A 14,514-nucleotide genomic window follows, 5' to 3' on the forward strand; every position below is an offset into this window, starting at 1 on the left:
GTGTGTTTAATGGCTGAAAAAATCAGAAATGCAAAATGAAACAGCAATGTTCCCATGTAATTGTTCATGCTTGACAGTCAATATATCAGTTTGGTTTTGAGTAGGTCTGTGTCCTTACCAGGAAGCTGGTGTGATTGACAGCTGACCTGTGACAAGCACAGCTCCACAGATGGATATTCTTCTATTAACTTATTGATCAAATCGTTGAGACAATTTCATCAATTCTCTTTCCAGCAAAGTGAAACTTGGATGGATTGTCAAAGGAACTTTAGCAAATAATCTAGGTGGAAATTGTAACGCAGCTCAGAGAGATTAAGGTAATTTCAAAAGAATGCTAAAAGTAAGTGTGATCCAGTATGCTCACTCCTACTGACTGTAGAAATCCAAGAGGATTCTTGCGATAGGAGCAAGTTTTGTGCACTGGCCAGCATTTCTCTTTGCCTAGCACCTAATCAAACATCGCAACCATTCATGCTATTAAGGGTCATTGCTGAAACAATAGTCACTATAATTGTATAAAATATTCAGACTTCAAAGATGTAAGACATAAAATAACTGCAAGTGTTTTATTTATTTTCTCAATGCAATGCCAGAGGACATCGCTGCACCCACATCAAAAGAAATCCAGAATTTTATTTTATTTGTATGTATATGCATTATTAAACATTAGCACTTTACAGTGTGCCTGTAGTGCATTTTCAATAAGTGATGACTATTTTTATAGTATTAAGTATTTCACATTGTTCCTCAGCACAGCCTAAAGGTTGAAGCACCATAATTTATTAAACTGTAGGATCAACATTTTGCAAAAGAGAAGGTCCAACATTTTCACAAAGAGAAATCCAACATCTGATACTATTTAGTTAAACATGGTGTAATCATCAATTTTAAAAGGGCTGTATTACTGCCCTTCTCTGCTGTCAAGCTACTAATTTCAGCCTAAGAACTAACAATGACTGCAATCCAGGCAGAACACCACATAACATTTTCTCTCAACTTGGTAAAATACTGACGACACAAGTATTACGATGAGGCCAACCAATCACTTCTAGCTTCAGCTATTCCATGCTGGATTGCTAGAGCTCATCAAATATTATTGTAATGCAGCAAACAAATACTGAACTTGACATGAAGTGATGATATTTAGACAATATGAGTTAGTATATCACTTGACCATAGGTATTGACATTCCTAGCAGAAGTTCAGCTTTATGGTTTGATATAACGCTAAGTAAATCAAAATAACAATGCTCTCGTTTTTGTTACTGACATTTGTTTTTGCTGCTATGTTTAGAACACACTTTGAATTTACCATAAAACCTTTCTAAACATAAGAAATGGGAGGCTATTGATGTTTATAAAATCATGAGGGGCATAGGTCAGGTGAACGGCAAGGGTCTTTTTGCGAGGGTGGGGGAATTTAAAATTAGGGGGCATACTTTTAAGGTGAGAGAAGAAAGGTTTAAAAAAGGACATAAGGGGCAACTTTTTTTTACACAGAGTCATTTGTTTATGGAATGAACTGCCAGAGAAAGTGGGCGCAGGTACAGTTATAACGTTGAGGGGATATTTGGATAAGTACACCAATAGGAAAGGTTTGGAGGGATATGGGCCAAGTATAGGCAGGTGGGATTAATTTAGATTTGTGCAGACTGGTTGGACTGAAGGGTCTGTAAATGTGCCGTGTGACCACTTCATAAAAACGCTCTTTCAATTTTATTTCAACTCTTGCAAAATCTGGTTCTTACCTCCAAACTAAAGGTAATGATATATCAACCACCAGGCTCAGTGAAGCCAAATTCATATACGTCTGTCACTTAGAGTCACAGAGTTGTATAGGAGAGGCCAGAAAGCCTGAATTAATTTTGAACCTGTTGCACTATTTAATAGGATCATGACTAATCTGATTGTGGCCTAAATTCCACTCCCATCTGCCCCTCAAAAGTCGGGATTCCCTCTTCAATCAAAAATTCCATCCAAATCAGTCTTGAGTACAGACAATGGCCCAGCATCCATTGCTCACTGGGGAGAGTGAATTCCGAACATTGTTTTACAAGCAGCCAGTTTGTGCACAGCAAAGCCCTATCAATAATAGTCAGATAATCTCCATAAACTCAGGACTCATAAAACCAAGGTGACTCCCTGAACCTGGGGAATCATAATAGCAATGAGTTCATTATTTCACAGATACAGGGGAGAAAATAGAGATTAAAAAATTATTGGACAGTGATTGAAATTCAAGCAGAAACATTACTGAATACGAAGAAACTCAATACGTTTAATTTCAACACCAAGGAAAGCTTCCAGAATTTTATACCAAAGGCCAAAACGTCACTGAAGAAATATATGATTTGTTCCACACAAGTCTTCCTAAACTGATTCAGGTTGGAGATTCATTCAATGGACAACTTTGTTATTTCAAAACACTCTTACTGACATGTATATTGTGGTTACAGATAACAAAATATTCAAGTGCAGCATTGCATCAAAGCCTAAAATCATCACAGTCTGTGGTAAAAACAGACAATGGACAGATATGACCAGTAGGGATATTTTGTTACTTTACCTCTGAATTGTTATAGAAAGCAGTGCTGTTTTTCTCTTGCACATCCTCTCCTCGGGCTGTGAAGAATGTTAGTGGATAGAAATCTTTATGTGCTGGTTGCTTTCCACTCGCCATCAACTTACCCTCATAGAATAGTTCAGAAGTGTAGCTGAAATAAAATTAAAAATGGTTGAATTTCACTAAGCAGAACTTCTGAAATACTAGTGGATCTTCATGTGTTGATTTAGCATGTAAATTTCAAATAGCAAAATCCAAACAAAAATTATCCATGCTGAGTAACTTTATTTTGAATCAAATTTAGCTTTCAGCTTTCAATCTTACACCTTACTGATTCTGTATCAAAGATATAGAAAGTATCTTCTTGCACTTCTGATTATTTACAACCTCTTCTCAGGAAAAGTAAATCAATTTACAACACACCCAATCTCATATTACAACTGTGACGCTAAATCAATATGCATCCTTTCCAACTCAAAGGCTTTATCCAAAGTGCAATTCTTAACACATTAACTTACAAGTGCTAAGAAAATTTTAGCCACATTTTGCTTTTATGAAGTAATAAATTTGAAAATGATTAGATTAGATTATTTAGTGTGAAAACAGGCCCTTCGGTCCAACAAGTCCATACCGACCTGCTGAAGCGCAACCCATCCAGACCTATTCCCCTACATTTACCCCTTCACCGAACACTACAGGCAATTTCCCATGGCAAAATCACCTAAACTGCACATTTTTGGATTGTGGGAGGAAACCGGAGCACCCGGAGGAACCCCACGCAGACACGGGGAGAACGTGCAAACTCCACTCATTTTTGAGTGGAGAAGGAACCCGAGACACTACACGTGTAGTGTCTCCCACCCTCCCTCCTCCTTTAACCTAAAAAAAAGGAAAGTTACAAAATGTTCTTGTTTTGGAGACAAAGTGTAGAGTTATGGCAGTACAGGCAGTGGAATGTCCCTCCTGCAGGACGTTTGAGGTAGGGGTGACCACCGATACTCCTGCCGACTTCATCTGCCAGAAATGCAGCCAGCTCCAGCTCCTCACAGACCACATTAGGGAACTGGAGCTGGAGTTGGATGAACTGAGAATTATTTGATAGGCTGAGGGGGTGATGGATAGAGGCTTCAGGGACATAGTTACGCCAGAGAACAGAGGTAGCTGGGTAACAGTTAGAGGTGGGAAGGGGAGGAAGCAGGCTGTGCAGGGATCCCCTGTGGTCATTCCCCTCAACAATAAGTATACCACTCTGGATACTGTTGGGGGGGACAGCCTAGCAGGGGTAAGCTGCAGTGACCGGGTCTCTGGCACGAGGTCCGGCTCTGAGGCTCAGAAGGGAAAGGGGGAGAGGAGGAGAGTGCTAGCTATAGGAGGCTCTATAGTTACAGGGACAGACAGGCGGTTCTGTGGACATGGGCAAGACTCTTGGATGGTTTGTTGTCTCCCGGGTGCTAGGGTCCGAGACGTCTCGGACCGTGTCTTCAGAATCCTTTAGGGGGTTTGCAGCCAGGGGTCGTGGTGCACATTGGCACCAACAACAGAGGTAGGAAGAGGGGTGGGGAGGTCATTCAGGAGCTCAGGGAGTTAGGCTGGAAGCTAAAAGCTAGGACGGACAGAGTTGTCATCTCTGGGTTGTTGCCGGTGCCACGTGACAGTGAGGCAAGGAATAGGGAGAGAGTGCAGTTGAACACGTGGCTGCAAGGATGGTGTAGGAGGGAGGGCTTCAGGTATTTGGACAATTGGACTGCATTCTGGGGAAGGTGGGACCTGTACAAGCAGGACAGGTTGCACCTGAACCAGAAGGGCACCAATATCCTGGGAGGTAGGTTTGCTAGCACTCTTCGGGGGGGGTTAAACTAATTTGGCAGGGGGATGGGATCCGGACTTGTACTCCGGCAAGTAGGTTAGCTGTTTTTCAGGATGTCCAAGAATGTCGGGAGGCTGTGGAGAAGTTAGCACTGACAGAGAATACTTGCGGACACAGAGATGGGCTCAAGTGTGTATGCTTCAACGCAAGAAGTATCAGAAATAAGGTGGGTGAACGTAAGGCGTGGATTGGTACTTGGGACTACGATGTTGTGGCCATCACGGAAATGTGGATAGAAGAGGGACAGGAATGGTTGTTGGAGGTTCCTGGTTACAAATGTTTCAGTAAGGATTAGGGAAGGTGGTAAAAAAGGAGGTGGTGTGGCATTGCTAATTAGAAATGGTATAATGGCTGCAGAAAGGCAGTTCGAGGGGGATCTGCCTTTGGAGGTAGTATGGGCTGAAGTCAGAAATAGGAAAGGAGCAGTCACCTTGTTGGCTGTTTACTATAGGCCCCCCAATAGCAGCAGAGATGTGGAGAAATACATTGGGAAACAGATTTTGGAAAGGTGCAGAAGCCACAGGGTAGTAGTCATGGGCGATTTCAACTTCCCAAATTTTGATTGGGAGCTCTACTGATCAAGTAGATTGGATGGGTCGGTGTTTGTGCAGTGTGTCCAGGAAGCTTTTCTAACTCAGTATGTAGATTGTCCGACCAGAGGGGAGGCCATACTGGATTTGGTACTCGATAACGAACTGGGACAACTGATGGGCTTGTTAGTGGGTGAGCATTTTGGTGATGGTGACCACAATTCTGTGACTTTCACCTTGGTTATGGAGAGAGATAGGTGCGCACAACAGGGTAGGTTTTACAATTGGGGCAAGGGTAAATACGATGCTGCAAGACAGGATCTGAGGAGCATAAGTTGGGAGCATAGGCTGTCAGGGAAGGATGTCATTGAAATGTGGAACTTTTTCAAGGAACAGATATGACGTCTCCTTGATATGTATGTAACTGTCAGGCAGGAAAGAGATGGTCGTGTGAGGGAACCATGGTTGACGAGGAAGGTTGAATATCTAGTAAAGAGGAAGAAGGAGGCTTACATAAGGTTGAGGAAACAAGGTCAGACAGAGCATTGGAGGGATACAGGATAGCCAGGAGAGAGCTGAAGAAAGGGATTAGGAGAGCTAAGAGAGGGCATGAAAAATCTTTGGCGGGTAGGATCAAGGATAACCCCAAGGCCTTTTATGCGTATGTGAGAAACATGAGAATGACGAGAACGAGGGTAGGTCCGATCAAGGACAGTAGTGGGAGACTGTGTATTGAGTCGGAAGAGTAGGAGAGGTCTTGAATGAGTACTTTTCTTCAGTATTTACAAATGAGAGGGACCGTATTGTTGAAGAGGAGAGTATGAAATGGACAGGTAAGCTAGAGGAGATACTTGTTAGGAAGGAAGATGTGTTGGGCATTTTGAAAAACTTGAGGATAGACAAGTCCCCCGGGCCTGACGGGATATATCCTGGGATTATGTGGGAAGCAAGAGAGGAAATTGCAGAGCCGTTGGCAATGATCTTTTCGTCTTCACTGTCGACGGGGGTGGTACGAGGGGACTGGAAAGTGGCGAATGTTGTGTCCCTGTTCAAAAAAAGGGAATAGGGATAACCCCGGGAATTACAGGCCAGTTAGTCTTACTTCAGTGGTAGGCAAAGTAATGGAAAGGGTACTGAGGGATAGGATTTGAGTATCTGGAAAGACACTGCTTGATTACGGACAGCCAGCACGGATTTGTGAGGGATAGGTCTTGCCTTACAAGTCTTAATGAATTCTTTGAGGTGACCAAGCATGTGGATGAGGGTAGAGCAGTGGATGTAGTGTACATGGATTTTAGTAAGGCATTTGATAAGGTTCTGGATCAGTGGTGCTGGAAAAGCACAGCAGTTCAGGCAGCATCCAACGAGCAGTGAAATCGATGTTTCGGGCAAAAGCCCTTCATCAGGAATAAAGGCAGTGAGCTGGAAGCAAGGAGAGATAAGCTAGAGCAGGGTGAGATGGGGAGAGAGTAGCATAGAGTACAATGGGTGAGTGGGGGAGGGGATGAAGGTGATAGGTCAGGGAGGAGAGGATGGAGTGGATAGGTGGAAAAGAAGATAAGCCGGTTGGACAAGTCCGGACAAGTCATGGGGAGAGTGCTGAACTGGAAGTTTGAAACTAGGATGAGGTGGGGGAAGGGGAAATGAGGAAGCTGTTGAAGTCCACATTGATGCCCTGGGGTTGATGTGTTCCGAGGCGGAAGACGAGGCGATCTTCCTCCAGGCGTCTGGTGGTGAGGGAGCGGGGGTTAAGGAGGCCCAGGACCTCCATGTCCTCGGCAGAGTGGGAGGGGGAGTTGAAATGTTGGGCCACGGGGCGGTGTGGTGGATTGGTGCAGGTATCTCGGAGATGTTCCCTAAAGCGCTCTGCTAGGAGGCGCCCAGTCTCCCCAATGTAGAGGAGACTGCATCGGGAACAACGGATACAATAAATGATATTAGTGGATGTGCAGGTAAAACTTTGTGGAAGGCTCCTTTAGGGCCTTGGATAGAGGTGAGGGAGGAGGTATGAGCACAGGTTTTACAGTTCCTGCGGTGGCAGGGGAAAGTGCCAGGATGGAAGGGTGGGTCATAGGGAGGCATGGACCTGACCAGTAGTCACGGAGGGAACGGTCTTTGCGGAAGACGGAAAGAGGTGGGGAGGGAAGTATATCCCTGGTGGTGGGGTCTTTTTGGAGGTGGCGGAAATGTCGGCGGATGATTTGGTTTATGCGAAGGTTGGTAGGGTGGAAGGTGAGCACCAGGGGCGTTCTGTCCTTGTTACGGTTGGAGGGGTGTGGTCTGAGGGCAGAGGTGCGGGATGTGGACGAGATGCGTTGCAGGGCATCTTTAACCACGTGGGAAGGGAAATTACGGTCTCTAAAGAAGGAGGCCATCTGATGTGTTCTATGGCGGAACTGGTCCTCCTGGGAGCAGATACGGCGGAGGCGGAGGAATTGGGAATACGGGATGGGCATTTTTGCAAGAGATAGGGTGGGAAGAGGTAAGGTTCCCCATGGTAGGCTTATGCGGGAAGTCAGGAGGCATGGGATAGTGGGAAATTTGGCCAGTTAAATAGAGAACTGGCTAACCAGTAGAAGTCAGAGAGTGGTGGTAGATGGTAAACATTCAGCCTGGAACCCAGTTACAAGTGGAGTTCATCAGGGATCAGTCTGGGTCCTCTGCTGTTTGTAATTTCTATTAATGACTCGGAAGAGAGAGTCGAAGGGTGGGTCAGTAAATTTGCAGACGATACGAAGATTGGTGGAGTTATGAATAGTGAGGAGGGCTGTTGTCAGCTGCAAAGGGACTTAGATATGATGCAGAGCTGGGCTGAGGAGTTCAACCCTGTAAAGTGTGAGGTTGTCCATTTTGGAAGGACAAATAAGAATGTGGAATACAAGGTTTACAGTAGGGTTCTTAGTAAGGTGGAGGAGCAGAGGGATCTTGGGGTCTATGTTCATAGCTCTTTGAAAGTTGTCACTCAGGTGGATAGAGCTTGTAAGAAGGCCTATGGTGTATTAGAGTTCATTAGCAGAGGGATTGAATTCAAGAATCGTGAGGTGATGTTGCAGCTGTATAGGACCTTGGTAAGGCCACATTTGGAGTACTGTGTGCAGTTCTGGTCGCCTCACTTTAGGAAAGATGTGGAAGCTTTGGAGAGGGTGCAGAGGAGATTTACCAGGCTGTTGCCTGGAATGGAGAATAGGTCGTACGAGGATAGGTTGAGAGTGCTAGGCCTTTTCTCATTGGAACAGCGAAGGATGAGGGGTGACTTGATAGAGGTTTAGAAGATGATCAGGGGAATAGATAGAGTAGACAGTCAGAGACTTTTTCCCTGGGTACAACCGAGTGTTACAAGGGGACATAAATTTAAGGTGAAGGGTGGAAGGTATAGGAGGGATGTCAAGGGTAGGTTCTTTACCCAGAGAGTGGTGGGGGCATGGAATGGGTTGCCTGTGGGAGTGGTAGAGTCAGAATCATTGGTGACCTTTAAGCGGCAATTGGATAGGTACATGGCTAGGTGCTTAAGCTCGGACAAATTAGATTAGATTACTTACCGTGTGGAAACAGGCCCTTCGGCCCAACAAGTCCACACCGACTCGCCGAAGCGCAACCCACCCATGCCCCTACATATACCCCTTATCTAACACTACGGGCAATTTAGCATGGCCAATTCACCTGACCTGCACATCTTTGGACTGTGGGAGGAAACCGGAGCACCCGGAGGAAACCCACGCAGACACGGGAAGAACGTGCAAACTCCACACAGTCAGTCGCCTGAGGCAGGAATTGAACCCAGGTCCCTGGTGCTGAGAGGCAGCAGTGCTAACCACTGTGCCACCGTGCCACGTAACCTAAAAGTCCAAACATTTAAATTGGTCACTTCCCAGAGCAAACATATTCTCGTGCAAATCACATTCCTGGGGTCTAGCCGAAATGCAATTGCCATTGTTTCTGCAAACATGGTTTAACTTTTGCATTATGCATAAGCATAGTTGGAGACACAGTGATAGCTCTCAATTGTCAGGTGCCCAGAAGCTCAGCACAAAATACACCCAATGATTAATTCAAGTGAACAGTCTGTAATTATTTGCTATATGGTAAATAACACAAGGTAATTGATAGTGTTGGAATGGAGGCAAAGCAACAGTAAAATTAGATGTGGTGACTGCAAGGGTGGTTGAAGAGATAGGTTTTGCAAGAGGTTTAGGTGGTTATTGAGATAATAAATTGAGAGTAGATAGAGCAGTGTCAACAATTTAGCTCAATCCTCACATTTATGTAATATAGGCATGAGGATTCAAAGAAGTTATTTTTAAATTACAGGTATGTCAGTTTTTTAAAGAATTTATATTTAGAAAAATATCACAACAAAGTTTTATCACTAATTATTGTTGCAAAAACTGCAACTATATTAGAATTACATGCTTAGGTTGGACTGTGATGGAAGATTTATTGCAAAATAAATGCTTTGGTAATAACCAAATATTAATGTTGTGAAGTAATTCTTGTACTGTTTTTGTATTGCACTGTACTCCTTTGGTAAAAACAGACAATTGGACAGTCTCAACAAATATCGGGCATTTTAGAACAGTCACCATTCCCGTTTTAGAACCAGCAAAATATCTGTCCAGGTTGAGGAGTATTTGCCAGTCAGTAAGCAATCTTATTAAAAATCAAATGGTATTCAAAGTTTGTGAGAAGATTTGTAGCTCGGGTGCGCGTTGTTGTGGTTCTGTTCGCCGAGCTGGGAGTTTTTGTTGCAAACATTTTGTTCCCTTTCTAGGTGACATCCTCAATGCTTGGGAGCCTCCTGTGAAGCGCTTCTGTGCTGATTCCTCCGGCATTTATAATGGTTTGAATCTACCGCTTCCGGTTGTCAGTTGCTGTCCGCTGCAGTGGCTGGTGTATAGGGTCTAGGTCGATGTGTCTGTTGATAGAATTTGTGGATGAGTGCCATGCCTCTAGGAATCCCCTGGCTGTTCTCGGTTTGGCTTGTCCTATAATAGTGGTGTTGTCCCAATCGAATTCATGTTGTTTGTCATCTGAGCGTTTGGCTACTAAGGATAGCTGGTCGTGTCGTTTCGTGGCTAGTTGGTGTTCATGGATGCGGGTTGTTAGTTGCCTTCCTGTTTGTCCTATGTAGTGTTTTGTGCAGTCCTTGCATGGGATTTTGCACACTACATTGGTTTTGCTCATGCTAAATCAGCACAGAAGCGCTTCACAGGAGGCTCCCAAGCACTGAGAATGTCACCTAGAAAGGGGACGAAACGTTTGCAACAAAAACTCCCAGCTCGGCGAACAGAACCACAACAATCAAATGGTACCAATCACTGTGAGGAAGCCATATTAACAATGAAGGTACAAACATAAAGACAATTGTGCAAATTAATTCAGTTCCCTCACTTGGGTATGGTAGCTCCAAGTCTCTTAGAGGAAACCCTCCCAACATCACCAGAACTAACTCAATTGAGTCATACACCAAGGAAATGCCATAAACTCAATAACCTACTTGATAATAGCTTCATGGGAACGATAGTTCTCACATAGTAGAATTCTGCATGGAAACTCTGCAGGATAGTGTTCATACAGACGATCTAGCAACGATACATGAAGATTTCTTTCCCGGGCAAATTCACTGTATACAAACGGACTAAGCTGGAAAATGTAAAGCAGAATGTTAGCTATTTTTAAATTTGTGCTTTGCTGAACATAAAGCTAGAAAGCAAGGATACTTTATTTCTGATTTTCTGCTTTTATGACCTTTCCTCCTATATATCATTGGTATACTGGTTAAAACAGGAAGATGTTATTGTGCCTGGAAATGTAAGCAAAAGAACAAAGCAAGGCAATGGTCAGTGGATCTCATGCAACATGATCAGAAAGAAATGGAATTCTCTAGCCCTTGGTCATTGTCATAACTGATTGGAGAACAATTAGCTACTTTTGAAGAAAAAGGAGATATGAACTAGCTTGCAAAAAGTGCCATAATAACATTTAGAAAAATAAACAATCAGAACAGATGTATAAAACTTATTTCAATGTCTGCTTCTACTTTTGAAGTGTTATTTTTAACAAAAAAACTTCAAACAAGAATACAGAAGGATATATATTATGCTGATGCAAACAAATTAACAATGAACAGCAAAAGAAACATTTTCGAAACTGGCGCTACACATTTAATTCCTATGGATTAAAAATATTTTTCACTGAAAAATCCAGACTACTCTGCATTTTATTAAGCCATTGATCAAAAGGAGGCTTCAGGAGTCATTTTCCTATCTATATTCACTTAAAAAATGTTTGACTGTAAAACTGGCGACTAGAGACTGCTACCTTGAATTATCAAGCGGGAAATAATTCATAAACATTAAATGCCATGCAAACTGACAAGTGATTCTAATTATAGCTAGGGAAAACTGGAAGCAATGCAGTAAATACTACCAGCTTTTGGTGCAATTTTCTTTCAAAAGCTGTCTGAGTAATGGTGGTAAGAGCTGTAACTTCTGTGATAGCCTGGAATACATTGTGATTCTGTGACCAGTGAAAACACATCATTTATTCAATTGCTACTGCAAACTCCAGTCAGGCAACCAACAGACCATGTGAGATGAGTGGGTGATCACGAGTATCTCCAAAGCTAATGTCATTCAGCGGTTAAGTAGCAGCAATTAAGAAAAAGGGAAAACTAATTGCATCTATTCCCAACAATTTTGCCACTATTCTGCAACTCTTCAGTACCAACCCATTAGAAGTTCAAGTACAAATGATAGAGACTGAATGTGAAGCCAGGTGATCTAGCATTACATCAGCCAAAATGCTTTGGAACACACAAGGTATAAATTACATCCAGTGATTATGGTTCCATAAATTACTCTTGAAAAATACAAAACAATGTAAAGTTAAAGAAAAATGTACACATCAATGAATTTGAGGATCAGAATGGAGAAAATTCTTTCAGATGCTCAAGTTCAAAAACAGAAATTTCATGAAGGGACAGAAAATACAGATGAAAGTCTCAAGCGTTTTAGAAGTGCAATCATAAATTTTTCAAAAATCTTTCTGCTCTACTTATTGGTGAAGTTTTTTTACAATGCTACAATGGCAAATATATGACTACAAATAAATTTTTCAGTAGTTCAGTTCTCTTAAAAATTTCCTTAAAGCAAGTTTGCCATTTACAAATAAGAAATTGTGTCAGTAAACACTAATTCATGATCTGACATGTGCAATAATCCATAAATAGATTTACCAATATGTTAATATTCAATCACAGCATCCACTGAAAATGCTCATTATAAAATCATAGCCTTTTGGAGAAGCTGAATTTTGTGCGACAGTTTTGTTGATGGGGCAGTTGAAAATAAAACCCCAGTTGGATACAAAAGTGGTATATAAAAAGTTGCACAATGCTGTTATATCACTATTATATATGTGTTGAAGGAGGCCGTGCAACCATTAAGTATAAATAAAGGGGGGAAAAAAGCAAGGCAATTCGATCGCATTCTTCCCAAAAATCAACTTTCTTTCCCCCTCCTCCCAAACAAGCTTAGCTTTTGCACCTGATCAGAAAAGTGGAGAAATAAATTAATATCCAGGTGACCCAGTTACAGAACAACATTGGTAAAAGCAGAGAGCAGAGTACTTCCCTAGCTTTCTTCTCAACTGGAAGAAGAATTAGAAATACGTTCTGGGTGCATGAGGAGGATGTCTTAAAAGGGAAAACATAGTTCATGTGACAGCACATGCCTAACCCACCCTACTTTCCAAATCTCCTCCACTCAGAAAACACTCAAAGTCCTCTGTCCTACATCAGGTTTGTAAGCCAGAAATCCCTGTTAAACTGACAGATGGTCAGGAAGTAAAGTTGGCAAAACTTCCATTCATCAATTTTACAAAGGCGACTTTCTTGGACTTAAATGACATGCACATTTGAGAGTGTCCCAAATAAGTCTTTGTTGAAAAACTCCTGGCAGCCTTGCATTTCTGGAAATAAATTCAAATCAATTATCTACAGTTGCCAACTCCAACCTTCACATAATGGTTGCGTTGCATCTGCTCAAAACCTGTAGATGAAGTCTATTTAAAAGAGCTTTTTATCTATTAAACTTTAGTTTAAAGGGCAGTGGTGCACAATTATTGCGGGAATATTATCCGGCAACAGGAACCAGTTTTTCAGTGCTTTTCTTTCTTTTATAAACAGTTACTGTCATGTTACGTAAAAGGGCCTGATTGCAGAGCCAAGCTGTCTGCACACTATATTCCCCTCACAATGTTCGGGAGAATCAGGTCACCAAAATTTGCTTAAAGAAAACCAAATTGCTAATTTAAAAAGAAAATTAAACAGACTGTCATTCAGCCAAGATCCGGACATCGCACAACTGAACTTAATGAGTTTCTTTAAAAAAAAGACTATGGGATCATGGTGGAAGGCAGCAGTGAAATTCAGTATCAGCATTGCAATTATATTAAAAGAGTAAGCCATTCACAGCATATTAGACCTGGACATGAACTAAGCATTTTTGGCTTTTAAGAAAACACTTACTACAAACAAAACATAAGCAACTACATTCTTTGCTACGATATTAATTATTATGATTTAAAGACCTACAAAATCAGGATGACCCCAAACAGCATCTTGCAAAGTCTAAGGGCAATTAAACTGCAAGAAAAGGATAAATAAGTATGACCTTGTGGCATCTTCTGGTGCCACAGAAACACAAGAAATACAATAGCCAGGAGGTTTGCAATCATGAGAAGGAAGCAGTTTCATAATTCATATCCTGATATAGTTGTAAATGAAGTTTAAACTTGGTCACCTGCATGTGATCACCGGCTAAGACAATCCTTGTGTGTCTACTTGCTAGTGCCAAAGGCATGATGGTCTCACACTCCATTGCTTGAGCAGCTTCATCCAACAGAATATGAGTGAATAAACCTGCTGATAAACAAACATTGTGCCAAGCGTTACTGAATGTTACCTTAAAATATGGAAATAAACATTTAACTAAAATGTAAATTTCAACTTAAGATAGAAGGTCATTTATTTTTCTTTTAATACACAGAGACAGATATATAACTGACACTGCCTCTAATTTCATTACATATCATCTCAGGTCAAGTGAACAATCTGCTTTTAAGCTCCATCAATTTTATTCTCAAGCTGTGTACTGAGAAATTCATTAAGCAGTGCCCGCGATGAATCTTGGGCAAGCATTAAGCTCACACCCGCCAAGGCAAATCTGAAATCAGAAACGTACAAGCAGAAGTCTGTAACTCCTCCCACTCTTTTCAACAGCACATTAATCAAATCCATTTAGAATAACATGAACTTATTTTCCTCACTGGTTAAGTTTTAATGCACTCAAACATTCCACCCTCCCCAAACGCCATGAAAAAAGCTTCCTATTTATTCAGTAGATTGTGAAAAAACATCTAAGGATAAATTGGTTTGTTTTTTGCAAGCATTTCTGAACAGTAGCTACTGAAGCCCCTCCATCAAAATAGGTGCCATTTGTAAACAAATGTAAAGAACAGAGCGCATAAATAGCTCAGGTTTCATGCTCTTAAACA

General features: G+C 41.9%; 1 protein-coding gene across 6 annotated transcripts in view; it reads right to left on the minus strand.

Annotated features, from left to right (window-relative positions):
* helz (helicase with zinc finger) overlaps positions 1 to 14,514 on the minus strand; it is a 293,579-nt gene that overhangs the window by 131,183 nt on the left and 147,882 nt on the right. For 4 of the 6 annotated variants that reach the window (XM_060844735.1, XM_060844737.1, XM_060844733.1 and 1 more), the window contains 3 exons: positions 13,761 to 13,882; positions 10,454 to 10,599; positions 2,566 to 2,713 (listed from right to left, as the gene is read on the minus strand). In XM_060844735.1, coding sequence (XP_060700718.1) covers positions 2,566 to 2,713; positions 10,454 to 10,599; positions 13,761 to 13,882 — 416 coding nt within the window. The remainder of the gene's footprint in view (positions 1 to 2,565; positions 2,714 to 10,453; positions 10,600 to 13,760; positions 13,883 to 14,514) is intronic. The other 2 variants (XM_060844736.1, XM_060844734.1) reach the window with 1 other exon arrangement.

Source organism: Hemiscyllium ocellatum, chromosome 25, assembly GCF_020745735.1.
Source record: "Hemiscyllium ocellatum isolate sHemOce1 chromosome 25, sHemOce1.pat.X.cur, whole genome shotgun sequence".
NCBI lineage: Eukaryota > Metazoa > Chordata > Chondrichthyes > Orectolobiformes > Hemiscylliidae > Hemiscyllium > Hemiscyllium ocellatum.